General features: G+C 34.3%; 3 protein-coding genes across 4 annotated transcripts; all 3 read left to right on the top strand.

Annotated features, from left to right (window-relative positions):
* The first annotated feature begins 254 nt into the window (after positions 1-254).
* LOC103852271 (replication protein A 70 kDa DNA-binding subunit D-like) lies at positions 255-24,727 on the top strand. Of its 2 annotated transcripts, XM_033284895.1 has the most exons (10): positions 255-5,564; positions 5,658-5,925; positions 6,007-6,103; positions 6,204-6,328; positions 6,416-6,500; positions 6,621-6,756; positions 6,859-7,040; positions 7,121-7,247; positions 7,326-7,502; positions 7,588-24,727. In XM_033284895.1, the coding sequence occupies exons 1-10, from the start codon at positions 5,427-5,429 to the stop codon at positions 7,783-7,785; spliced, it is 1,533 nt and encodes a 510-aa protein (XP_033140786.1). In that variant the 5' UTR covers positions 255-5,426; the 3' UTR covers positions 7,786-24,727. The 2 variants fall into 2 exon arrangements, with proteins under 2 accessions (XP_033140786.1, XP_033140785.1); XM_033284894.1 differs by having other exon boundaries at positions 255-5,925.
* Positions 8,961-11,258, top strand: LOC103852270 (replication protein A 70 kDa DNA-binding subunit E-like). The gene is made up of 11 exons (XM_009129181.1): positions 8,961-9,053; positions 9,168-9,435; positions 9,540-9,636; positions 9,757-9,881; positions 9,959-10,043; positions 10,128-10,263; positions 10,342-10,541; positions 10,642-10,771; positions 10,846-11,022; positions 11,106-11,159; positions 11,202-11,258. The coding sequence occupies exons 1-11, from the start codon at positions 8,961-8,963 to the stop codon at positions 11,256-11,258; spliced, it is 1,422 nt and encodes a 473-aa protein (XP_009127429.1).
* On the top strand, positions 12,061-18,966 carry LOC117131937. The gene is made up of 13 exons (XM_033285168.1): positions 12,061-12,094; positions 12,186-12,206; positions 12,387-12,599; positions 12,687-12,788; positions 12,887-13,006; positions 13,508-13,807; positions 13,900-14,112; positions 14,207-14,645; positions 14,730-15,655; positions 15,747-16,377; positions 16,460-17,115; positions 17,208-18,278; positions 18,377-18,966. Exons 1-13 carry the CDS (start codon positions 12,061-12,063, stop codon positions 18,964-18,966), a joined length of 5,316 nt encoding a protein of 1,771 aa, XP_033141059.1.
* Positions 24,728-27,122: the final 2,395 nt, after the last annotated feature.

Below are 27,122 nucleotides of genomic sequence, written 5' to 3'. Positions count from 1 at the left end.
GTTTTGTATTGAAATGTTGTATTAATTTAGTGTTTTGACGTCAATATTTGCTATACATCAAATTTATTTTAGTTATAAATAAACTTAATTAGCTCTAGGCATTTCAAGGACTTTAGTTCCTTGCCTTTCCCATTCCGAATTTCCAGTCTAGTTCCAAATCCAATTATTTTCATTTGAGATCATTTATTTTATTCAAACAGAAACCTAAGGAATACGATAAACGAACAATATAAGATAAAATATCTGAAGCATCCGTTTAAACATTACAAATCAAAATTATATGTAATTTTCAAAAAAAAATTGAACTTATTGGGAATTACTAATCCATGAACAAATCTTTAGGTAAAAATTTGATCGTTCGGGTTAGAGAAGGATATCGATCGCTTACTTCTAGTTTCCGGCTTTCAGGGCAGATGATTCCTCTCGTCTTTAGGTACAAAATGAAAAAAATTCAGATAAATATATAAATATTCATATATCTCACAATATAGTTGAATCTTCCTAAATATAAGAGAAAGATGAAGCATTCTAATATATGTTAGAATCTTCTTCCCATTTTACTTGTGTCCATGCTCGGCATAATACATCCTCCATGGTTATGCACTAGTTCTTTGTCAGCTCTTTGTATAGGTCCACATCATGAAGCATGCCTCTTTTGTGGTGCAGATGGTTGTCAAGGTGTTTCATCCGGGGATGTATACTTTTTCCTTGCTGAAGTGTGTTGAGTAGTTACGCAAAGGTTCATCTTGATGTTGTAGGATCTTGTATAGATCGTCATCCGTTTTTTCTATGATTTTTCTGCTCAAAACTGATCGGTTAGGGTTGCGAAGGAGTGTATCGATCCATCAGGCAAGTTGATGTACCACCAGTGGCGGAGGTAGTTAAGGGTGAGGTGGGTCATATGACCCATGTGAAATCAAGGAATTTTTTTTTTGCTTGTGTTTTTACTGAAAAAACTGAGAAAATATAATAAAATAGGCTTATTGACCCATTTAAAATATATGTTCACTCTAAAACTGACCCTTATAAACATTTTGGCTGGCTCCGCCACTGTGTACCACTGTAGGTCGAGTCCGGTCAGTTTCGAGTCAAAAAACCTTTCACATGGTGGCTTCCTTGAGTTATTTATATATAGTTACAATAAGCATATGTTGCTTATGATGGGCCATTTGATTATCTGGATCACTAGTTCCGTCGTACATTCTGATATTTGGGAAGGAGAACTTCATCGGCATCTCGATCAGGATGATATCATCCACGGAAGGAGTATCCGCATAGGAATAAGGAGCACTTCTCCTGATCGGGGGAATGACACATGGAAGCCTTTCTATCAGTCATTAGACTGCTTTGAATGTCTTGGAGAAGGCTTCTTCCATGTAAGTCGTTTCTTGATTTCTTTGCAGAGTGTCTGCTTCCTGCATATCCGTGTATTTGTCCATGTTGGAATCATCATCATCTTCAGTCGGGTTTCCTCGGTTAATGTCAGCAGTATTGCCCCTTCAGTCGAATCGTGTTGTGTCCCTCAACTAGAGTATCCAAGGGCTGCATAAGCCAAATGTGGATTCGAAACTTGCATCATTTCTTTCTTACATTGTTAAGTGTTGAGGGCTGAGTTTTCCTCTCGGAGAACTAGGTTCTCGCCTTCGAGATATGATAGCTCATGGATGCTCTGCTCAAACAGTTTGGATTATTCTTCCATCTTTTATTTCAGGATTTGAATCTATGAGATGATTACTGAATTATCCGTAGGGGTGTTGCTATTTTTGGGCTGCATTCATCTCGTTTTTTTTTTGCATAGCTTTTTGCTGGGCTCGTAAGTCAATTTTGGCCGAGGTGGCTAAAGAGTGCTTTAAATTATATTATCCCGTGACATCGCGGGAAGTCATCTAGTACGAAAGTAGATACGAGAATATTAGAGTAGATACGGGAATATCAGAGATGATCTTCCAATGCCCACCCTTCAATTAGCCTCACCATATATTTAGGATATGAATGGTGACCAGGGAACGGCGAGGAATAATGTATTCCTTAACGTTCCTAAAAAAAATCACCATTCACAAGGAATAATAATTTCCTCTCATTCCCTTTCATTCTTTTTTTTGTAGAGAATTAAAGAACAAAATTGTTCATTGATAAAATTGATAAGGAACAACCATTCCTTTTCATTCATGCTATTTTATTCCCGAACATTCCTTTTTTATTCGTTCCTCTTGTTTCTCGAATGGTCACCAGTCAGACCCTTAAGGTATGAATGGTGACCAGGAAACGGCGAGGAATAATGCATTCTCTAACGTTCCTACAAAAAATCACCATTCACAAGGAATAATAATTCCCTCTTATTCCCTTTCATTCTTTTTTTTGGGTAGAAAACTAAAGAACAAAATTATTCCTCCTTAAATTTGATAAGAAACAACTATTCATTTTCATTCCTACTATTTTATTCCCGTACATTCATTTTTTATTTGTTCATCTTGTTTCCCAAATGATCACCAGTTAGACTCTTAATATAATTAGTACTAGAACAGTCAGTCACCTAGTTTATACGGGTTCTAGATGTCCGAGACCCTTGCATAATGTGCAATCTGTCAAAAGACTACCATACTAAAAAGACTAACTACAACTCATTCTTATGTAATAATGTATATGTTATTTGATCTTTCTATATAGATATTTCGATTGTGACAAAAAAAATAATATATATATATATATAGATATTTCGATCGACATAATACGAAATAGAGTTACGTATAAATGGTAAAATATTTTGTTGGAATATCCCGTTTTTAGGTATTCAAAGGGCACTGTCTCTTAAAACAAACAAGGTAAACTCACTTGGGACACTTCAAAAGATTCCATGTATTATTATTTTTTTGTACTTACTTCTTACGAAATCGCTGTCTTCAGTAAAGACTCACTTGTATGTTTTTGGGTTTTTTTTTTTGGAAAAGACGACTCACTTATATATTTCATTTCTTAGATAACTATTATTTTTCTTTTTTTTTTTGGTAAATTAAATAAAATTTATTTTTTTGGTTTTTTTCACTATTATTTTTATTCTTAGATAACTATTATTGTTTGCATTATGCTTGTGTCGCCAATTATGTATTATTTCGATAATCAATAGTTACGAATTTTCATTCGCTAGTTTTAGCCATTCTTATTCATTAAAGTTATACACGACATTGTGGTATATATTATTGTTATAAGAGAGATTGTAAATAATTGAAAATCATGTTCTTTTGTACAAAAATATATAGAATAATTTTAGGAAAATATGCAGTACTTAAGTATAACAAGTATAACATCAAGAAATGTAAAGTGAACGACAATTTGTAGGAAAATGGGAACATCTGGTTTTAGTATTAGAGACTTTAGATTTACAATAATCATAACATATAAAACGTATAGAAACTTCGAACAAAAAAATATAAATACTAGGGTTGTGCATTTTATCAGTCAAATTTGATTCGATCCGTTATTTATTTCGAGTCGAATAAAAAATCTGGATATCCATAAACTACTGAGTAAGACAAATACTAAAAACCAATATCGGTTAAAACAAAACAAATCATAAATACTAAAAAAAAATAAAAGTGGATATCCGCTCAGCTCAGGTAGATATAGAAATACATATCTATAGTCTAAATATAGAGTTTTAAATATATAAACGTGTATAATTATTAGCTTTTTTTTGATGAAATGTTTAATTTATTGATCAGAGCAAAAGAATGTATATGTACAAAATAATATTCAGGACTTCATACTACTTCAATCTAGTGTACTAAACTGTAGAAGAATTAAGGCATGTGAGCTTCAACCCAGCGGCACATCAGACCCTGCAGCTTTTGTAGTCAGACCTGTTCAGTCTGTTTTGAACCTTCGAAGTCATTTAATTCTTGGACTTGGATTTACATCTCAACAATTTTTAGTATGAATTTAATTTTCTCTCACTGTGCTTTCTTTCATGTGTCTTTTGATTTAGTAAAACAAAATATATTTCAGAATCAATCGTCCAATTTGGTTTGAGCCAAGTTTACAAAACAGTAGCATATGCAGTTAGTTCACTTTTTCATGTATCTTTTAATTTACTAAAACAAACGTACAATCTGATGTAAAGAGATTAAGAAGAGTGCTTAGTGCTTATTAAACAAAAAAAGAAGTTCGAATTGAACGTGGATAGATCCTTAGAAGTGAACAATAGGTTATTACTTATATCCCTTATATATTAATTGAGGAACATTTGAAAAATTATAACCTCAATTTTGTATTAATTAAAAAATAGCCCATCTTAGGTGTCAATCAATTAGGATGTTAAATAAGGTGACGTGTCAGCTGCATAATCAATTGAGAAATTGGTGAGTCCATGATTAAATGCTAGAGAATGTGACCATATCCATCGATATTTATAAAAAAGGGCTCATGTATTATAACGAAAGAAACACATAATTTAAAAACGATCAAACACTGTATAAACGAAGCGTTTCATCCTAATAAAAAAAAGATCATACAGTAAAGTGGATACTGTCGCGTGGCCACGTATATCGAAAGTAATCCGTATGGTTGTGAAGCCTTTATTACTCAGAATTGTTTCATAAGAAGACGTCATGAACAATAATTAGCGTAGACCATGGAACTGTCGAAAGTTGGTTGCCATGGCGTCATCTATCGTGTCTAATTCAGACGTTGGGATTAAGTGATCATGTATCTGTTTATAATTAAAAGTACACAATCAAATTAACACGTTGCTAAGAAACCATAGAAGTAATGTCAATAGTGTTCTGTAAATAACAGAGTTTTGATCAAGGTAAAGCTGGTGGCCGGTTTATAATTTTAATTAGAACCGAACCATATGTGAAATAAAACAGTCGGTATGAGTATTATTTGAATTCTCGCAAACCGGGATTTTGACATGGTATAGCGTCGAAAGTTGAATAAACTTGGCATGCACACTTCTGGATTATAAGGAAATGGAAAAATAAATTGAATATGGTAAAACTTAATCCCCAAGGCTTGATTAAATATAGATTGGAGCACATACGGAAAACTAAATATGTAATAATAATGGTATGATTTTTATGGCTTTTTTACAAAAAAATAATAATAATACTGGTACGCTCTTTCCTAAGAAGTCGTTATAATTTCCTTTAATTCGTAGAAAAGATATTTTTACTTGCTAGAGGGTTCTAAAAAAATCTATGACGGCAAGTCCCTAAGTAAAATGGAAAACGTTCTCACCAAGGTAAAACATTCCAATTTTTTTTTGGGAATTTAGTTAATGTTTCATAAGTGCAATATTTGATTTTTTCTTAATCATCGAAACATTTAACCTAAAATATATTACTATAAAAAAAGCTCGGTTTTCACCTTTGGTTGAGCACATCATATTGCGACGCTGCCAATAAGAACAAACAATCGATTCCCACAATATGGCATCTGTAACTTCTATTGTCGATTTGAAACCGTTCAAAACCAGCTGGACGATCAAGGTGAAGGTTATTCGATTGTGGAAACAAACAACTGGTGGTGGTGGTGAGACCATTGATATGGTTCTGTGCGATGTTAAGGTTTGGATGTTTTTTTTAAAACATTTCCCATGTACTATTATAGGGGATATGCATGCATCTCTTGACATAATTCTTTCTCCGTTTTATACACAGGGAAATAAAATTCATGCTTCAGTGAAGAAGGAGTTGGTGGCTAAATACGATCCCTTCCTGAAAGAAGGACACTCAAACATGTTCATCAATTTCTCCTTGGTGCATTCTGTTGGTTCGTATAGAACAACAACGCATCCTTACCGGATTAGTTTCCTATCCAAAACCCGTGTCCTACCCAGTGAACAACTGCCGGGGGAACTTTGCGGATTCCAACCCGTGAAGTACAACGAAGTGCTTGACGGCAGTCTAAATCCGGATTATTTAATTGGTTAGTGTCTTTTATAAAAATGTACTCTTTATTGCACCACTTATTAGATCTTACAAAACAAAACGAATCGTTTATATGCAGATATAATCGGCCATATTGTTAAGGTTAGTCACATTGAACATGTTAATGTCAATGGACAGGAGACAGAGAAACTCTGTGTGGAATTGCGAAACTCCGAGTAAGTGTTTTCATTTTATTTGATCGAGACCTTCTTTTTCGTTAATATAATTGTTTTGTTTTCTAATGTTATTATTTAATATTTTTTTTTTTAATTTCAGTGATGAAAGAATTCCATTGGTGCTGTGGGGAAATGCTGCATGTGATGTTAATTATGCAATCCAGGTGCGAAGCGAGTACACAACCATATGTGTCTTGCGTTTTGGAAAAATCAACGTGTGGAATGGTAATTATAATAAAGCGTTTTTGTTTACTATTATTTCATAAATTATTAAGAGCTTAAAATTAACGTACCAATTGATCGTTATAACAGGAGAACTATGTGTCAGCAATGCTTTTAATATCAGTGATATTGTATTGGATCCGGCGATGACTGAGGTTAACAATTTCCTTGCTAGGTATTCACGGTTTTTTTTATGCCTCTATCAGTTGATTTATTTTTATGATATGGACATTCGTGAGCATGGAAAGTTTCAATGTATTGCCTGCTATTATATTTGATGGATTTGAATAATTAGTTTGCCAGAGGATGATCTCCCTTTAGCCATTGTGGAGTCACAGTATGAAGCCGGGGTAAACGGTTCCTCAGATGGAGATGCTTCCTTCCGCCCTACACCTAGAAAAACACTTGCGGAGGTTTTACAAACAAAACAGGTTTGTTACAAATGTCTAATTAACTATTGGTTTCTTTAACTTACAAACAATATATTTTCAACTTGGTTGTGACTTTAACTTGAATCATTACTTTCATGCAAGGTTGAGAAGTGTATTGTGCTGTGCACAGTCGCTGCCATTGATGCGGACATGGGGTGGTTCTACTGGACATGCAAAGTGTGTTCTAAGGAAGTCTGGAGTGTGCCAAAGTATAAGGATGATGTGCTCGAGCAATGTTGTTATTGTGCAACGTGCAATACTTACAATCCAAAAACTGATACTAGGTATGGGATTTTTTTATTTTTTCATTACTTTGCAATACACGTTGAAAAATTCAGGCCACTAACAACTGTGTATAATGTAGGTATCGGTTGCATTTGGTTGTGCTTGATAACACAACCAACACTAAGTTTGTGTTGTTTGATAATCATGTTGCTCAACTACTCAATCAACCATTGTTACATGTTGGTGGACCATCCGATAAACCGGAGGTTGTAATCTTACGGTTGCGTCGTACATAATTTTAATGTGGAATCTCCAGTTCTGATCTTTTGTTTGCAATTTTGTAGATTGCCCGAACAGATGTCCTCCTACACGCGCTTAACACTGTAGTTGGTAAAACATACCTCTTCAAGATAGGAATTGAACGAGAGAATCTACTCAACAAACACCAATCGTACCCGGTCTTAAAGCTAATTACAGACAAGAATTCGAAAAATCGGTATCAGGACATTGGTTGTACGAATGTAAGCTAGCTTTTTTTGGTTGATCTCATATTTTACAAAGGATTTTGTTTTAGTTTTTTTCATTCTATACGTTGGTTTTCTTCAGGCAGCTGAAGGCACCAACATTGATAGTATGGACATTCACTCCGATTTAGCAGATATGTCAGATTCTTTTGCTATGAGGCCTGCTAAACGAATAAGGGCCTTGAACAGGGACTTTGGTGAGAGCAATGCTCAGAATTCGGGATCAAACTGTTTCAGTTCCGTCATGATCAAGAAGGAGAAGTTAGACAAAAGTGGCTAAAATTTGGTTGAGTTTCTAGAGATATTAAGGCTTTCATTTTTTGCATTTTATAAGGGAGTTAGTTTATTTTATTTTGTTTTGTTTAATATTGCAAACTTATATTGCTTTAGCTATAAAGCACTATCTGTTGATTTCTCAGGTATTTTTATATTAAAGAAAGCCTCTTTAACGATTCTTGACTTCAATTTCATTCTACTCTATTATGTATTGTCTGAGTTGTTGTTTCATTCCTATGATGCCTAATTCCGCATCGATTTTAGTTTGTTTGTCGTGTATAGCTTTCACGCATGCAAGTATAAGTTGTTTATGCAACACTTCATAAAGCACGTCCAAACGAGAAGAATATTATTCTTCGTGATCTGCATCTTTAGGACGTTACATTCGAATTTACGTGCATACATGCGGAAATTTTTTTAAAATCAGACAACGTACTCATCCGTTCAAAAATGACAGGGTGTTAAGCTTCTTGGAAAGATTAAGTCATGTGTTTATTTCGTGTTTTGAAGTATATTCTTCTCGCCTTTATTTAAACAATTAGTATTTCTTTTAAGTATAAGAATATTTGTTATTATCATATATATTTCTAATATATATATATATATGGAGGAATAACTGGTTTTGTTATTTGAGATTTGGTAAATAGGTAAAAAAAATATTGGAAAACAAACATTTATTATAATGTTGTAGCGTCTGTGAATTTGAATTATATTAATATTATTGGATTCTTGCCGCTATGTAAATATTATTTTCCATATTAATGTATTTATGTATATAAACACTATATACATTGCTCCTACGACCAAGATATAGCGATATAGGTTGACGCCTTACAATTTCCTAACTCTTTTTCAAGCAGACTTATTATCGTAATACTTTCCTACTTCTTTATCAAGCAAACTTAATGGCGTCATACTTTCCTACTTCTTTATCAAGCAAACAGTTTTGGAAACTTTAGTACCATACACATATATATGTATTGAATGTGAGTAAATATTTAGTCATTAATACTTAGCTTTCTCTTCACGTTGAATTCAATACAAACCCTAAATACCATGGCTATATAACCAATTCGAGAGTTTCGGACTTCAATACACAGAAACACCTTCATCACAAAAGCTTAAAAAAAAATAATGATGCGTACCAGCGCGATCTCTGAACTCAAACCGTAGAAGTCGATGTGGATGATTAAGGTTAAAGTGATTCGATTATGGAAGCAATATTCGGCTGCCGGTGGAGAAACTATGGAGATGGTGCTCATTGATTCAAACGTAACTTTACAAATATTTTTCAGTACTTCTGTCCAAAATGTTTGTCTATATGGCTTCATGTTCTCTTTGGCATGAAATCTAACTTATTGTCTTATTTATTGTTACATGTCTTAGGGTGACCGAATCCATGCATCAGTGAAGAAAGAGCTGGTTGCACAGTTTGAACCAGCTCTGAAGCAAGGTTACAGGAAAATACTCCTCAATTTTGCACTAACCCAATCTGTTGGTTCCTATCGAACGTCCAAGCATGCTTACAAAATCGGATTCCTTTCCACCACCCGTGTTCGTTACTGTGATGATTGGACAGATAATGTCCCGGAATTCTCACCTGTGAAATACAGAGAGGTTCTTGAAGGGGCTATGAACCCTGATTATTTGGTTGGTTAGTACCGATCTTTCCCTTTACTCAAATCATATTTTGAATTCATTTCTTTCGCTTATAGTGGTCTATTAAGTGTTAAAAGGTCTATCTGTTCTATATTGCAGATGTAATTGGACAGGTTGTCGAGGTGAGTAATGTTGAAGTTGTTGCTGTGAATGGAAAGGATACAAATAAGATAGCATTGCAACTGCGTGACTCGGTGTAAGCTTATTATACACATATTTGTGTGCCCCATCAGTAATATATTGCCCATCAATTCCTGGTGAAATGCACTGTGTTTGTTAGCGTATCTGAAAGGTGTATTTACAAATGGTGTCGTAGGGATGATCGGCTTACAGTTGTCCTGTGGGGAAAATTTGCCAATGATATTGATGATGCTATCCAAGGAAGTAACGGACAGTCTGTCATATTTGTGTTAAGGTTTGGCAAGATTAAAGTGTGGAAAGGTACAAATTGAATTATTGAATACTGAATATACTGTTGTACTTTACGAATTCATATGATGGTCCTTTATTTGTATCAGATGAGTATAGCATTTCAAACGCTTACAATGTTTCTGACATCTTTGTCAATCCAACGAGCGCAGAGGCTCATGCTTTTATTGAAATGTAAGTTTTTTCATCAATGTTGAATGTTATTAAAAATATATATTAATTAGCAACTAACATTGTATAATCTTTTATTGTCATTAGGTTGCCAAAGGATAACATGTCTTTATCAATTGTCGAGGCTAATCCTAACAGAGCAATTTCTGGCGTGTCTGATAAGGATGATTTTTTTGTGCACACAAGCAGAAAGAATATCGCTGAGCTTTTCTGTACTAAACAGGTTAGCGTTATACCTCTGCGTTAACTTTTTAAAATCTGGGCGTTCGTATCCTAGCATAAACTCTTTTAAATTTTTCAGTTGGAGAGGTGCATTCTGATGAGCACGGTTGTTTCTATTGACGCTGATATGGGGTGGTTCTATCTTAGCTGCAAAGTGTGTTCCAAAAAAGTTTTAACTGTACCAAATGAGACCATAGAAGATGGTAGTGGCGAAGATGTGATGGGGCATATATACTTTTGTGTCAAATGCAACACGTATAAACCTTCGATAATGCCAAGGTGAGGAACACGTCTTTGTTTTTATAGTAAGGTATATTTTATACCATAGATTCACTTTATAAACAGCATACCTATATGAGTTCAATTTATTATGAATTAGGTACAAGTTGCATTTGGTTGTTGTTGATGAAACAAGATTGACGACAAAGTTGCTTCTGTTTGATAACCATGCTGTGCAACTTCTTCGTCAACCATGCACTGAGCTTGCAGGACCGATGCTAAACGATATGGTAATCCGTTTTAAGTTTATTAAGCGTTTTTTCTTAGTTTTTTTTGTGCTAATATATACAATTGTTCATTGTAGCTGGAAGAGACTAATGTCATCCCTGAAGCTCTCAACAGTATTATTGGGAAAACGTTTCTCTTTAAGCTAAGTATTGAGAAGGAGAATTTACAATACAAACATGATACCTACAAGGTGATGAAAATCATCAGCAACAAAGAACTGATTGAGGAGTTTGAGCAATTCGTGTCGCCTAAGGTATTCACATTTGCCTAAAAACTTTGGTCTCCCAAAACTATTTACCTTTCCAGATTTTTTAACTAACTATTCCGTTTTTCTAGGCAAGTGAAGACACGATGGTGCCATATATGTCAGCCCAATCCGATGCTCCTGAGGTATATCTACTGGCTAATTCGTCAATTTGTTAATTCGTGTAGGGTTATATTCTAAATGTACTTCGTATCGATTTCACTATTCATTATAGGCTAATCTGACGCTACCCCGATCGTCGTCACCGAGCTCAGTTTCAATTGATCAGTCCACACCAGCGAAGCGTTTACGTGGGCCCGTACTGAATTTACAGGAAGCATTTGACGAGAGTTCCGTGAGCAAAAAATCATGTCCACTCAAAATCAAGCAAGAGAAATTAGGAAAAAGTGGCTGAAGAGTGTTGACGATGAGCTATTACGGAGGCTTTCTATAGATTTTTAATATTATAGCTGGTTTTTTTCCTTTCAGTTGGTGTTTTGCTTTTTGTTTACGTTGAGCAACTAAAGTGGAGTTTACTCCTGTTTTAATATATAATAGAAAGCCTCTTTCAATTTTATGTTATTTGCTTTCTGGTGCTGCATTGCAACTTTACTCTTTTTTGAATTTCGCTATTTAGTACCGGAATATTCAATTATCAAAGAAACATTGATTTCGTGTTTTGGTTTTGTCAAGTATTACACAGGTTTTTTATTGTCATCGCCCTTGCCTACTTTGAGTAACAATAATAGTTACTAAACTGAAATAAAATCTAACGTGCTATGGCCGAAATATACAAGGACGCACTGTTTAAGATTCAGCAATTATTAACAAATTTACAAAATAAATTTGACTGCCATGTCAATGACCTCTTTAATTGTATCATGATACAAAACTTGGATGACAGATGTAATATATTTGCGTAAGAGATATGAGATTAGTTTCCCATATGACATATATTTACTTTCCCTAAAAGTGATTCCATAATAGGGGAAGTACTTTTACTCTTATAAAAATAGTAATTGACTGTTTATTCCGTGTGTAGCAACCATGGATAAGCACACGCATACAACGGATGGTGGAGGTAAGCACTATATGTTTGATGGGTGAAAAAAGAATTTTGGTTCTATCCTTGCTAAGCACTTTAAATTACTACCCATCTATATGATATGCAGAGATACCGGTGGGAGACACTGGTGAGTTTACACAAAGCACTGTAAATCACATTGGAAGACAAGGGACATACAGAGCTGCACGATCCCAAAGGCGTCGTATTTTAAGCCAAACGAGATTAAAGAAGCGTGCGTTTTTCTAATCTATAAAACGTTAATGTTAATTTGATATATTTTCGCAATACGCCACTGTTGTATCCGCAGAGATCCGCGCAATGGGAAGCGCTGAAGACGAATCAAGAAATATTCATAGTGTTCAGAGGGATGCAAGGGCTAATAGGCGTCAAATTTTAGGAAACAAGCGAAATTTCAATGATATTCACTCTTCTAATACAGAGTCAGCTGATCTTTTAGAATCCAGTTCTACAGAAATTTTGACGAGAAGGAGTTTCTGCAATGGAATTGTTTTGACAGAGGGTACGTTAAATTATATTAGGTAGCATATAACCTCTTTCTGTAAGTTGAGAGTCAATGTAGTTGCTGTTTTTTATGTTAAAATTGTAGTGCCTATTTCGCAAGTTGATGTGCCAGTGAGAATAAACGTAGCAGAGAAGCAACCATCATTGCGTAATCAAGAGTTGTTCAGAGGAATGATATTGACAGACGGTCGTTGACTATATCTTTTCAATTAAATTTATACATACGAATAAATTGTTGCTACGTTTACTAATAAAGATTTTCACTTGCTTTATGGTTAATCATAGTGCCTCTCAGCGAAGGGTATGCTCCAATACATAAAGGAGCGAAGAGGCAACAAGTTCGCCAACAGACTTCAAATCAAGTGAGAATGGATGTGAATACGGTGGCATGGAGTTCTACAACGCGTATGAAAGCAGGGCGAATTCAAAGTAACATAATTTGCTCCAACACTCAACAAAATGTTTCGAACAGTCAGCAAACCATGAATCTGTCTGGTATGCGAAGTCATTTAGGAAAGGATAATATTATTCAAACATAGATGTTTCTTAACAGACATACTCATGCATGTTTCATATTATTAACTAAGGCGAAGTTGTCACACAAAAGGAGGACCTCCGACAGAATAACCGGGAGACCAATTCAAGATCCACTATCTTTAATGACATAACAAATGTTTTGGGAACTTCTAATAGAGTTGGCACTAATCAACGGCCAGTTCAAGTGGGGCAAAAGAGAAAATTGAGTCGAAGGGACTCCATATGTGTATCCCCGGGCGTTGATAATGCGAATCAGAACAGCAGAGGTAGTTTTGATTATATGCTTCTTATTTGTTTTAAGAAAACTATGACTAAGAATATATTTTACATTCTGCGCATATTTCAACGGATATTTGCGTTACGTTACAGGGACGGATTTGGATTGTCCAGTCAAGAAAAAGTCGAAAGGGCAAGAGATAATGAAACCAGATACTCTGCTTAACGTATCTAAAAATAACAGCGTAACCATATCTCAGCCTGTAAAGGATCCAGATTTTATAACTTGGTCTTCTACATTGTCATCGATACGAAGACATGATACTGGTTTAGTTATCGACTGTGATCCTACCCAGCCTTTAGATAAGTCATTCGCACCCGAAGTTGATGTAAGTTGTCAGACAGCCCCGGAGGTGGAAACTTTTACTACAGTAGATGAGAGTGATGAAGAAGGTAATACTTTATTATATGCTGTCTTTTCATTATGTTGTTTGATAATTTTGAAGCGAAAAGTAAACCACCTTTATTTTATTCTTTGTGTGTAGATTCGGGTGATGAGTACTGGGACTGTTCTAGCAATGATGCAGATGATTTGAACTCTGATTCAGACATTGACGAAAATGGTACTCTCGCCCAGAGGCAGCAACGTCAGTTATACATTAACAAGGTGTCCGAATGTTTTTCAAATTCATTTGGGGGGAATACGCAGAGTAATGCCATAACTTCAGTGTCTGGACCGCCTACCAGAAAAGAAGAAGGTAAAATGATACATACGTTTAAAATAACCCAACAGTATATGACAAACTATATAAGACCCTGTTGAATTCATCATAACAAGTAATTGACTGGCAGAGTATAAAGATGACGGAGATTTGACCAACGAATGTGCATACTGTGGAGCGCTATTTTGGTTTAACGAACGAATAGGGAAGGGCAGGAAGACAAGAAATCCAGTATTCACCATGTGTTGTATGAGAGGCAAAATAAAGCTTCCTGTTCTTAAAGAACCACCGGAACTGCTTTTAAGGCTGCTTACTAATGATGATGTTATCAGCAAACATTATCGGGACAATATAAGACCCTTAAACATGATGTTTTCCTTTACATCACTAGGAGGGAAAATAGATAATTCTATTAACACGGGAAAGGGTCCAAAAGTTTTCAAGATGCATGGGGAGAATTATCATTTAATTGGAAGTGTGAAGCCAAAACCTAACGAGACGGCAAAGTTTTCTCAGTTATATATCCATGATACAGAGAATGAAGTTCAAAATCGATTGTCTGCATTGAGGTAATAAGGTCGATAGAACTATTTCCCTTTCTTCATACTACCCTATCACTTATCGTGTTTCTGGTTCAATTTTGTATGTTGCAGTGGGAACAAAGAGAAAAGCAAAATTAGGGCGGATCTGGTAAAGGAAATTATGGAAATGTTGAGGGCATGCAATGTTCATGTGAAGTCTTTTCGGAATGTTATGGATAGATTTAATGACGCAGACGATACGGAAACACTGTCTTTGGTCTTGCTCCATACGCGTTTACAAGATGGACGTGTTACCAATCTACCCACAGCTTCGGAAGTAGCTGCGTTGGTTGTTGGTGATTTTCGGGAGAATATGGACAAGCGTGATATTATTCTAGAGAAAACGTCTGGGAAACTTAAGAGGATAAATGAGTTGCATCCTTGCTATCTACCTATGCAATATCCTCTTATTTTCCCTTACGGTGAGGACGGTTTTCGTCTAGGAATAAAAAATGGTTTCACAGGAATAACTAAAAACAAGAAACCTAATATAAGCATGAGGGAATTTTTTTCCTATCGGATTATGATTCGCAAAGTTGGATCGCATGTTCTTCTTCTCAGCCGACGTCTACTGCAACAATTTCTGGTTGATGCATATACTATGATTGAAAGCCACCGTCTTCGATTCATCAGAAAAAACCAGGCAAAACTAAGGACGCTAAAGTTCAGTAAGTTTGTTGCTGCTGCAAATGAGGGTCATTCAAATGTGTCTATTGAGGGAAACCGCATTATCTTACCAGCTTCTTTCACTGGGGGTCCTCGATATATGCATCAAATGTATTTAGATGCCATGACGATTTGCAAATACTTTGGATTTCCCTCTCTATTTATTACATTCACGTGTAATCCAAAATGGCCTGAGCTGGAAAGGTATATGCAGAAGTTTAATCTAAAGGCTGAGGACAGACCCGAACTGTGTTGTCGACTCTTCAAGATTAAGTTGGATAGGTTAATGGACGATCTTACAAAGAAATATCTGCTTGGGAAAACTGTTGCTGGTATGTATATACTTTGTGTGTATTGTGAATTTTAAAGATAGGTTGTGATGTCGTTTTATAATACCTAACTTATTCAGTGTATTACTCACAGCAATCTACACAGTCGAGTTTCAAAAACGAGGCCTTCCACATGCGCATATTCTGCTATTTATGGATGCGTTGCACAAGCTACCGGGAGCGGAAGATATAGATCGTATAATTTCTGCTGAAATCCCTGATAAAGAGTCTGAACCGAGATTATATGAAGTTGTGAAAAACATGATGATTCATGGGCCATGTGGTGTTGTGAACAGAGGATCTCCATGTATGGTAGATGGACGATGTAGCAAGTTTTTTCCACGGAATTTTGTAGAGACAACGACAGTAGATGCTCAAGGGTACCCCGTGTATCGAAGAAGGGACAATGGAGCTTTCATTGAGAAGAAGGGAATTAAATGTGACAACAGGTTTGTAGTCCCCTATAACAAGGAACTCTTACTTAGCTACAATGCACACATCAACGTGGAGTGGTGTAATCAGTCAAGATCTATAAAATATTTATTTAAATACATCAACAAGGGCCAAGATCGTGTCACCGCAACAATAACTCAAAAATCGACAACTGAGTCTGCAGCTGAAGGGAATACTGATGCATCTGGGGTCACAGCAGCCTCTGTCACTACGAACGCCTCAGAAAACGTTGAACCACAAGTTGATGAAATTAAAAAGTACTTTGAGGCCAGGTATATATAAAAGAGCTTTACTTGGGTAACGGTTTTTTTAGCTATGTTGTACTGTTAACAACAACTATATAATCCATTCCAGGTATATTTCTTCTTGCGAAGCAACGTGGAGAATACTGGCTTTTCCAACGCATTACCGATCTACACCCGTGGAGAAGCTTACATTCCATTTAGAAGGCGAACAACCGGTTATATACAGGGAGGGTGATACGGTTTCAAGTGTTATGGAACGCAGTTTTTTATGCAAGACAATGTTCTTAGCTTGGTTTGAATGTTGTATCAAGTACCCCGAGGCGAGAGAACTGACATATGCGCAAATGCCAACAAGATTTGTTTACGACGCAAAACAGAAAGAATGGAACCCACGGAAGAAAGGTTTTGCGATAGGTAGATTGGCGCCGGTATCCCCAGGTTCAGGTCCGCAATATTATCTAAGGGTTTTGATAAATAAGGTAAAAGGCCCAACGTGCTATGCAGATATCAGAACTGTCAATGGTGTTATTCACCCGAGTTATGAGGATGCATGTTTCGACCTTGGACTGTTGGATGATGACAAAGAATATATTGAAGGTTTGAAAGAGTGTAGTTTCTGGGCATCAAGTGGATATGCGCGCAAACTGTTTGCTAAGATGTTGATATCGGATAGTTTGTCTATGCCTAAATTAGTTTGGGAAGAAACTAAAGATATTTTGTCTGAAGATGTGCTTTATATGGAGCGAAAAAAACGACGTAATCCAGGTATATACTGATTGATTGTTAATGTATACGTCTATATGGTAAGGAGCGTTAATTTACTTTAAGTAAAAAAAATCGTAATTTTGTTTTTGTAGGTCTGATTTTGACCGAAGAAGAGATTCTTAATTCAACTTTGATTATGATTGAAACTATTCTACGTCAGAAGAATACTTCTTTGGATAAATGGACAACAATGCCAAAGCCAGTGTATAACTGTAATTCCCTCTGCGAGAATCAGTTGTTACAGGATGAGCTCAACTATCCAAGAGATGAGTTGCGTGTTAAACACGCTGAATGGCTTCCGCAGATGACAGATGAGCAAAGATCAGTGTACGAGGAGATAATATCTGCAGTTATAAACAAAAAAGGTGGAGTTTTTTTTGTTTATGGATTTGGAGGAACAGGAAAAACATTCATGTGGAATATTTTGTCAGCTGCAATACGATCTAAAGGTGATGTTGTACTTAATGTGGCATCCAGCGGCATTGCCTCTTTACTACTACCTGGTGGGAGAACAGCTCATTCACGGTTCGGAATTCCTATCAATCCAGATGAATCCTCCACTTGCAATATTCAACCAGGCAGTGATCAAGCCGAGGTAATAGAAAAATCTTCTTTAATTATATGGGATGAGGCACCTATGATGAGTAGACACTGCTTTGAAGCACTAGATCGGAGTTTGGGTTATATTATGAAGACTGCAGATGGAACACCTTATGGCGGAAAAGTTGTCGTTTTTGGAGGGGACTTCAGACAGATATTACCAGTTATTCCAAGGGGAAATAGGGCCGACATTGTAATGGCGACGCTTAATTATTCATACTTGTGGAAGCATTGCAAAGTTCTTCAACTGTCAAAAAATATGAGGTTGTTAGCAGAAACAAATATTCGCGAAGCTGAAGAGATTAAAGAATTCTCAGACTGGATATTGGCTTTGGGAGATGGAAGAATCAATGAACCAAATAGTGGAGAAGTTCTGATTGATATTCCGAAAGATCTATTGATTAAAGAGGCTAATGATCCAATTCGTGCTATTGTTTCAGAAGTATATGGAAACACTTTCAAAGATTCTAGAGATCCAATATTCTTTCAAGAAAGAGCTATTTTGTGTCCAACAAATGCAGATGTTGAGGTGATAAACAACTACATGCTTGATCAGCTAACAGGTGCGTCAAGTTGTACTATATATTAACCGCAATTTTCAATTAATACTTAGCAGTTCGTAAGCAAAAGAAATATTTTAAAAATGTGTTTTTCGTTATAGGTGAGGAGAAGATATACTTAAGTTCTGACAGTATCGATCCAACTGATACGAAATCGCAAGATGATTCTATTTTCTCTCCGGAATTCCTCAATAGTATAAAAACTTCAGGGTTACCAAACCATACTCTTAGACTGAGAGTTGGAACCCCTGTTATGATATTAAGAAATATCGATCCGGAAGAGGGTTTGTGCAATGGAACGCGTTTACAGATAACCCAGCTGGCAAATCATATTCTACAGGCGAAAGTGATTACAGGAACTAGAGTCGGTGAGATCGTATGGTTACATCGAATGTTAATTACGCCATCTGATACAAAGCTTCCATTTAAAATGCGGCGTAGGCAATTCCCATTAAAGGTTGCGTTTGCGATGACAATCAACAAGAGCCAGGGTCAAACATTATCAAACGTAGGGTTGTATCTACCCAAATCGGTGTTTTCCCATGGACAGTTGTATGTCGCTGTGTCTCGGGTGAAGTCAAGGAAAGGATTAAAGATTCTGATAACCGACAAGGATGGAAAACAGGAGAATAGTACCATGAATGTTGTCTATAAAGAAGTTTTCCAGAATTTGTTTGACAATGAGCAATGATTTGACAATATTTCGACATACTTGGCATAGCTTTGGTTGGTAAACATATATGCTTTCTTATCACATAAATTATACTGTAATTGTGCGTTTAGTAGTTGCGGTTACATGTTGTGTTGTCTACATGGTAGGTTTTAAAGAGAATGTCGATTTCGTGAAGGAGTGATCTCATTGAAGTATGACATCTACATTTTGCTCGACTATCTTATATTTTAACAGACGTATAAAATATAAATTTGTACACCGTAACGGATTGTTTAGAAACTATTATTTTGACTAACTGAAAAACTAATTCTTTTGACATAAGATAACAACAAATGCATTGATCTTTTTTCAAGCAGGTATATAGCTTAACAAACATCAGTAAGCAAGCGGAGACTTAATCCGGGGTTCACTAAGGCTAGGCTACAACGAGTAAACCTAAATGCTAGAAAACCTAAACCAAAGTCAAACATTGATCTACTTTGAATTAGAACTATTTTGTGTTATTGTGAACTGACCTATTCGGTATAATATTTTCCGTCACTGCAATGTGGAAACGCAGATCCATTTGAATGCTTTTTCTTCCTTTGTTGATGTTCAACGACATGTTCGTGTTAGGGCTGTCATTATTTATAAAAAATTTGGTTAGTATAGTAGTAAAACAACTCATTCTACCTAGAATGCATATGTCATGTTTAACTGGCAAGAATCTATATAACTTGATTATTGGTATTGAGCATCACTATTATTTTAGAAATTAAGATTAGAAACATAAAGGCTAAATAGTACATAACATTGTTTACGTTTTGTCCAACCCATCTACTATAGTTGCACGTAGTTATAAATTATTTATGGAGCAGCTAATTATGAGTATTAGAGCATACTGCATTTAATATCCAAGTTCGTCATTTCTTTGTAGTCAGATGATATATATAATCGTAGAAACCGTTTACAATAAGAAAAAATGTCCAGAATGTACATAGGACGGCAAACAAAAGTGGGCCACATTTAAAAAAAAAACTAAAATCCAATAACTACGGAGTACTAATAAGGTCCCGTCCAACTTTAAATAAAGGTCCAAGGTATTTCTGTATCGAATTAGATGTGCGCACGAAGTCGCTTGGTCCATCAAGGTATATGAGAGCCTTTTAAAAATATACTGGAATAATAATGAATGCGAGATTATAGATACTTTTCCATAACTATATAATCATTAAATACTATAGAAATTGTGTTTAACATATAAAGAGTACTTTGTAGTGTACTTACACGCTTAAGGAAATCTCCAATAATGATTCTAACACGCTTCTTTATTCACTTTCGATACGTAGCATAATATCTACAGTGCCGTTGCTCTAACAATTCCGTGACATTTAATTGCAAACATATCTAATGTTTTAGATTTCCTGTGTACCACCGAGTTTTCGCAAAGGTAAAAAAAATATTTATCACTGTCGTAAACAAGCTTACAAATATTTTATTACCTATACATCTAGGTTTAAATCTATTCTTTCTTTGCCATGCACGTTATTAAACTAGATGTGAACCCTAATTACTCTAAGACCTATATATATATACGTCCATGCCAGTGCACCAAAAACACACACAAAGTCTTCTATATTAACCTCTTTTAATTATGTCTGCTTTTACCTTACTGTCAAAACTGCAGTATGAGATTAAGAAACCTGCTATTCGTGTTCAAGTTATTAGCAAATGGAGGACCACAACTTCAGAGACAGAGCTGTTAGTTGTGGATGAGATGGTTTGTGTTTTTTTCTCATAAATTGTATATCTTTTCTTGAGGCCATAACTAACGTTAGGATGTATTTGTTTATATAGGGTAGTAAAATTCAAGGAACATTTCATGATGAATGCATGGAATCAAACAAAATCATTGTCAAGGAAGGTGAATGGTATGAAATATATAATTTCAAACTGATTCACAATTTCCGTATGGTCAAAACTACAACAAACCGCTACCATGTTGTGACCAACGTCAACACCGTTATTACCAAGCTGGAAGCACGATTGACATGCAACTACTATGTTTTTAAAGATTTTAAAACCATAATCCGAGGCCTTGCCCATCCCAAGTTCTGCATAGGTATTGTGTCTTGCATTAACTTATCTTTAATTATTTACAGTCTACAAAATCAAACTAAGTTTTGGTCTTTTACTTCGTAAATTTGAGTTGCGGTTTGCTTATACGTGTAGACATCTATGGATCTTTGGTGTTTGTTGGGAACCTTGAATTTGTTGAAGTTGCTGCTGGTATTGTGAAACCTAAAACGGTTTTTAGCTTAATAAATCCAGAGTAATTTTTCTCACATTTATACAGTTCAATTGTTAAATCTAACTTTGTTAGATTTTGTCATAATCTGACACTGTTTAACTACATCAATGGCAGGTACAGTCCTATTAATTGTGTTGCATATGGAACTACTGCTGTTGAATTACTAACTTATTGGAATTCAAGGAAAGCAAATGTTGTTTTGTGTGTGTTAAGTGTTTGGCAAATTGAAAGGGACGAAGGTAATAATATATAGCTTTATATTACAATGTATATAACGCTTACCTTTTCATTGTTTAAGTTATTAGTTTTCAATTTGAAATCGGTAGGTGGATTCAGATTCATGACCAATATTGAAGGTTGTTCGAAGATTGTATTTGAGCCTAACATTCCAGAGATTGAAGAATTTAGGAAAAAGTGAGTAGTACTTTACATTTGTATACCGATAAAGGAAGCTAACCCATAAAAGTGATTTTACATTTCCTTTTTAAAAATTTTAATATTTTGCAGGATTCCACCTCATGCCTATTGACGACTTGCACGAAGACAGACAGTATGACAAGGATGTTTGGTTTTTTTTAATTTACGCAGTTTTCTACAAGACTTTACATTTTTTTATTTGTTTCTTTTTCTGCTCTATTATGGTTTTCTTTTAAACTATGCTAATGTGCTTTACTACCTATTCGTTGTCTTATGAATAATATTATTTCGTGTTTCTAAAACATCTAACTTATATTTACACTTGATATCTTTGTTCACTTTTCAAAGAAATTTATAGTTATGGATAGTTATACTCCTAATCTCATAATTTTGTATTTAATGATTTCGTGTGAAGTTCATAACCCAATCACAAACATGTATGCTTTCGGAAGCTAACCTTGAATCAAGTTGAACAAAGGTTCTTCACAATGCGCGGACAGTTGTGAGGCAATATTTCATCGTTACGAATTCTGTATGCCTCGCTTTGTTAATGGCGTTAAAATTGTCTGCATTACATTACTCTCGATTCATATTTTAGGATTAATTAACAAATAGAACTTACCAAAAGGTTTTGTTGAAAATACCTGCTTAAATCAGCATAGGATCCGCTTTATTATTTAGTTGTTCAGTGTATCCACTTTCTTCAACCGACTCCTTTTTTCCAGATAGAAACACCCAGATATCCCCTTTACAAGCATCACATAATCGATCTTCTGTGCAACAAAGAAGATAACAAATATAAAACCTGCATCCATATCAATTGGGATTTTGCAATTCGATTTATATAGCCGAAAATTATTTTGCGTTGTTTCAAAACCTCAATCTAATACATGTCCGGGTTATCTACATCTTACAAGGACAGAGTGGAAGCAGGGAATATGAAATTTCCAGAATCAATACGCTTTTCAATATCAGATCCGAAAACTATCATAACTAATTTTTTTATTGGGAAATGGAGACTAACCTTAGCGCGTTCCATCTTGATCGAAGAAGCGAATTTCCTGATGTATAGATAGTCGGACAGTAAAAAGTCGAACCTTGATCTGCTATCTGGGATGTTAGATAGTCTATGAAGAAATTTTGCGGACGAATGCGAGAGAAGAAATAAAAAAAAACCGACAAAATGAGTGAGGAAATGATGCATCGTAGCTGGATTTACTTTAGAGGATATGATTCAGACTTTATGATTTTGGGCTCCATTTATTAAAAATGGATGCATTTTTTTAGCTCATTATCTCAGAAAAGGCCATTGAGATCCGATCAAATAAACTCACTAAAAGGCTTTTGGCCCATCAGTCCCCTCAGTCAGTTCAATAACCATATCACATAAAAATATTCTTCATCTTGCCCATTATGGTTAAATAAAATAACCAATTAGAACCAAAATGTAATCTGTCGATAAAACAAACGATCAAAACATTGAATCATGTCCAGTTTAACAAATCTCAACTTCATTGCCTAACCCCGCGCAAGGCGCGGGTCTTATCCTAGTATCTTTATATAATCCAAGAAGGAATTATGAAGCATCTTTTGTTTCCACGTGGCAGCTAACTAGGAGAGGGAAAGATTTGGTTAGGAAACACAATGCCAAGAATCACTCGATATTTGAGTAATTAAGTACAACTCAAAATTTGTAATTAGTTTGCTAATCAATTGATTAGCGTTAGGGGGTACACATCTATATTATTAAAACTGAAGTACCTTTTGGTACTGTTTGGAAACTTAGATAGTAGATTAAATGAAAATTGTTTGGAAACAAGGATAGCAGATTAAATATTTTTTTATTTACATATTTAGTCACTGTATTTATTTCTTCTTTACAGATTCTGTCGTTTGGAAACTTGGATAGCAGATTAAATGAGAATTGTTTGGAAACACGGATAGCAGATTAAATATTTCTTTTTATTAACAAATTTAGCCATTACATTTCTTTCTTAATTACTAATCTGCCGCTTCACTTAAAATATAATATCATAAAATTAATAATAATTCATAAAAACCTACTGTAAAAAATTAAATTATTTTTAAATAAATAAACAAAAAAAATCAATAGGTTAATATATGAATATTACAATTACATCAAATTGCATCAATTATAAAATTATAAATATAATATTACGTACATATAAGAAATTATTATCAAACATCTATATTATAATATAATATATTCTACTCTAAATATTTTACAAAACATAAAAATATAAATGGACATTTTATAAAATAAATGGTTTACAAATTTACATTGAACGCAAGTTAAATCTAACACCCGCGCGGGGGCGCGGGTCAAGATCTAGTTTCTCTTAATGAAGAGCCACTTTTATGGTTCGTCAAATTGCTATTCTATTATTGAAATTTCCTCGTGTTTACATAGTATTTGACATTAATGGAAGTTAACATTCCCTAAATAAAAATGAATATGTACGAGGGAGGATCAATTAACATATATTAGATTGATTAACATAAATTAATCTTATGTTTTATATAGTGGTCCATCGAACGGTCGAAATTTTAAATTTTCAAATTCAATATATATTTAGGTAATACATTTAAAAGAAATTAGTTATATTTTCAAAACATCTAGACCGTGTAATTGAAAAAGTGGAACGTTTTAGAGTATTCATACATAGTAGAAATCTAAAGTATTTGATAATGCCAGGCTGCCATCAATAATTTGAAGTTTATGAGATAAGAACAGATAACTATATTGATTATTGTACGACCATGAAACAAACAAATATAAGATCAATGTAATCACAACCAAAATAGCTTCGCTTGTTAGCTAATTATTTGGCTGTGTTTCATAATCGTAGGTCGAGGGGACAGAAGCTCCTAAATTTGGTCTCTATAAGCTAAAAATGCATGTAACTACATTACTTTTTCTTTTTGTAAAAATTATGATAATATATTGACTATAGAGCGGCTTCAAAAGGCCAGACCAAAATATTAAATTCAATATTAGCTACTCCCTCCGTTCTACAAAAATAAACGTTTTAGTATTTTCACACATATTAAGAAAACACATTAAACTACTATAATAAATGTATTGTTTTTTGTAATTTTTAATCCTTTAACCGATACTAATTCAATAAAATCAATTAATTTTCTTGAAATTTATAATTTTTTTTATAAAAACACACAAACAATACATCGTAAAACAAACTTTTTTCTAAAAAAATATATCTTAATGAAACAGATGGAATATTTAATATTTGCGTTAAGGGAGGCGACAAAGTAAACTATAGCACGGTACATGAAAAGCTACGCGACCAATAGTACATTAATATAATCTTGACTTATGTGTTCAAGACTCTTACGGCTAATGGATTTATATATTATTTCTAATTTATTATTATATATATTATTAATATTCATATAATATTTCTAAAAGGATTTATATAATATTTATTTTTAAATACAAATGTAAATTCAAACGCAAGATCATATTACAAAAAGTTGGATTTGTGAAATAAAAAAAAACATTGGATTGTGGGAATTGCTTGCCGGTGGTTAAATACCCACCTATGAACCAATATGGTGAGAACAGAATATTATATGGTGGTACGAGTTTCATACGTACGGTGGTAATAATTCCATATATATTATCTACTATTGTTTTATGTGATGGGTAACTAACTAAAGTGAGGATGAAAAAGAGGGAATATCAAGTTAGGCGTAAACATTAATACAAGTGCGAGGTACTGTAAAGAGTGAGTGAAATAGTGGTTACTTATTACTAGTCTAAAAATTACTAGAAAAAGAGAGTGTCTCATTTGTTGAAACATGATAGTCTAGAAAACGCAACTTCAACACATTACTATCGATCATTTGCAAATGCTAGCAGCAGGGGCGGATGCAGAGTTATTATTAGATGGGGGCACAACATTTTATTTCATTACGTCTAGTTGTAGGATTATGGAGCATTTCTTAAATTAAAAGTAATTACTGTAGGAAAATAAAATTTAGTTGGGGGCACGTGACCCCATTCCTCATCACTTGCGTCCGCCACTGGCTAGCAGTGAACGGAGGCTTACTTTTCCATCTTACAAGGATCTTGTGATAGGTACATCAACTCTTAACTTGTTATCACCGATCCATTTTCATGTTCATGAAACATATAATGTCATCGAATCGGCAAATATCTTTATTAAATTTTGAAGAAAGAAGAAAGTAATCAAATTTCGCAGGGTTTTATTTTAAATCAACTGGCTGATTAGATACATGAGTCGACATATTTATCTGATTTTAAGTTGGGAATATCTTAAAATTAAAGGCAAATTTTTTTTTTGAGAAGAAAAGAATTGAAAAGGGGAGACTGTACATTTACCTGCTTTAAACTTGAACAAAGTATTGTTTTTTTGTGTGTCAATAATACAGTATTGTTTAATTCCAATTTGCCGACTTATTTAGATTACACTGAGTTAACAAAAGAAATTGAATATTAAAATGAGAAATGTGATTAGGGGAATGTGGACCGTTGGATGTGAAAGTCTTCAAAGTGTGATGAATCCCCCCTTGGCTTCCACTCCTATCTTTGTTGCTTTTATTCCAACAAGAAGCGCTTCCTTCTTTTGACTTTCACAAACTTCCAAACTCTTTTCGGCTATAAGAAAATACTTTTGTTTAATCTCTTTTTAGATTCTATAATTAATATTCTCTCTGTTTTAAGAGGTTTTATTGTTTCAAAACATAAGATTTATTAAAGTGTTTTGAGATTTTAAAGTTAACTTTGATTTTATTAAAAAATGTTCATCCAATAAAATTATACGTTTTTTATAATTGGTTGAATGATTTTAAAATTATATCTTTAAAAATATTATTTAAAAAAATGTAAAGTTTTTAATATTTGTGCAATACACCAAAACATCAAGTATTATAAAACCGAAGATATATATTAGGATCCACGATAGTGATGATTATCTGATGGACAACTATATAACAGTGTATCACTTGTGATATGATTACCAAGGTTTACAATTAAAATTTCATTAAAATATTGTTCTAGTTGGAGTGGATAGATTGAAAAATGTGAAACGAGATGTTGATTTTGATTTTACCTCCAGGAATCCGATGAATTTAGTTGATACTCGTTGACACGTCATTGATTGTAATTCAAATGACACGTTATCCAACTGTGTATCAAACATGCTGATGATTCGTTTTTACTTCAAATGACTAAGTGTTCAGAGGAGATATAAAGGTATTAAATAAATTCTATATTATCTCCCTCACAGAGATTTTTTTCTTGGTGCTATACACAATTTACGCAAGGTCAAAATTTAAGATTTGTAGTCAACAGATTTTCTGTGACTAATCTTGATACTATTAGATTGTGCAATTGAGTGATTATCGTTAACAAAGCAATAGGCTCTCTTACAATTATATAGGAGAGAATTATGGAATCATAATA

The sequence above is a fragment of the Brassica rapa genome, chromosome A02 (genome assembly GCF_000309985.2).
Source record: "Brassica rapa cultivar Chiifu-401-42 chromosome A02, CAAS_Brap_v3.01, whole genome shotgun sequence".
In the NCBI taxonomy this organism is placed as follows: Eukaryota; Viridiplantae; Streptophyta; class Magnoliopsida; order Brassicales; family Brassicaceae; genus Brassica; species Brassica rapa.
This window is presented reverse-complemented; position numbering and strand designations above follow the sequence as displayed.

Coding starts and splice junctions, on each gene's coding strand:
- LOC103852271 (XM_033284894.1), top strand. CDS start 5,427: ATGGCATCTGTAACTTCTATTGTCGATTTGAAACCGTTCAAAACCAGC. Junction 6,104..6,203: donor GTGGAATTGCGAAACTCCGA/GTAAGTGTTTTC, acceptor TTTTAATTTCAG/TGATGAAAGAATTCCATTGG. Junction 7,503..7,587: donor AGGACATTGGTTGTACGAAT/GTAAGCTAGCTT, acceptor GGTTTTCTTCAG/GCAGCTGAAGGCACCAACAT.
- LOC103852270 (XM_009129181.1), top strand. CDS start 8,961: ATGTGGATGATTAAGGTTAAAGTGATTCGATTATGGAAGCAATATTCG. Junction 9,436..9,539: donor GAACCCTGATTATTTGGTTG/GTTAGTACCGAT, acceptor TCTATATTGCAG/ATGTAATTGGACAGGTTGTC. Junction 9,882..9,958: donor CAAGATTAAAGTGTGGAAAG/GTACAAATTGAA, acceptor TATTTGTATCAG/ATGAGTATAGCATTTCAAAC.
- LOC117131937 (XM_033285168.1), top strand. CDS start 12,061: ATGGATAAGCACACGCATACAACGGATGGTGGAG. Junction 12,789..12,886: donor AGGAATGATATTGACAGACG/GTCGTTGACTAT, acceptor GGTTAATCATAG/TGCCTCTCAGCGAAGGGTAT. Junction 14,113..14,206: donor GCCTACCAGAAAAGAAGAAG/GTAAAATGATAC, acceptor ATTGACTGGCAG/AGTATAAAGATGACGGAGAT.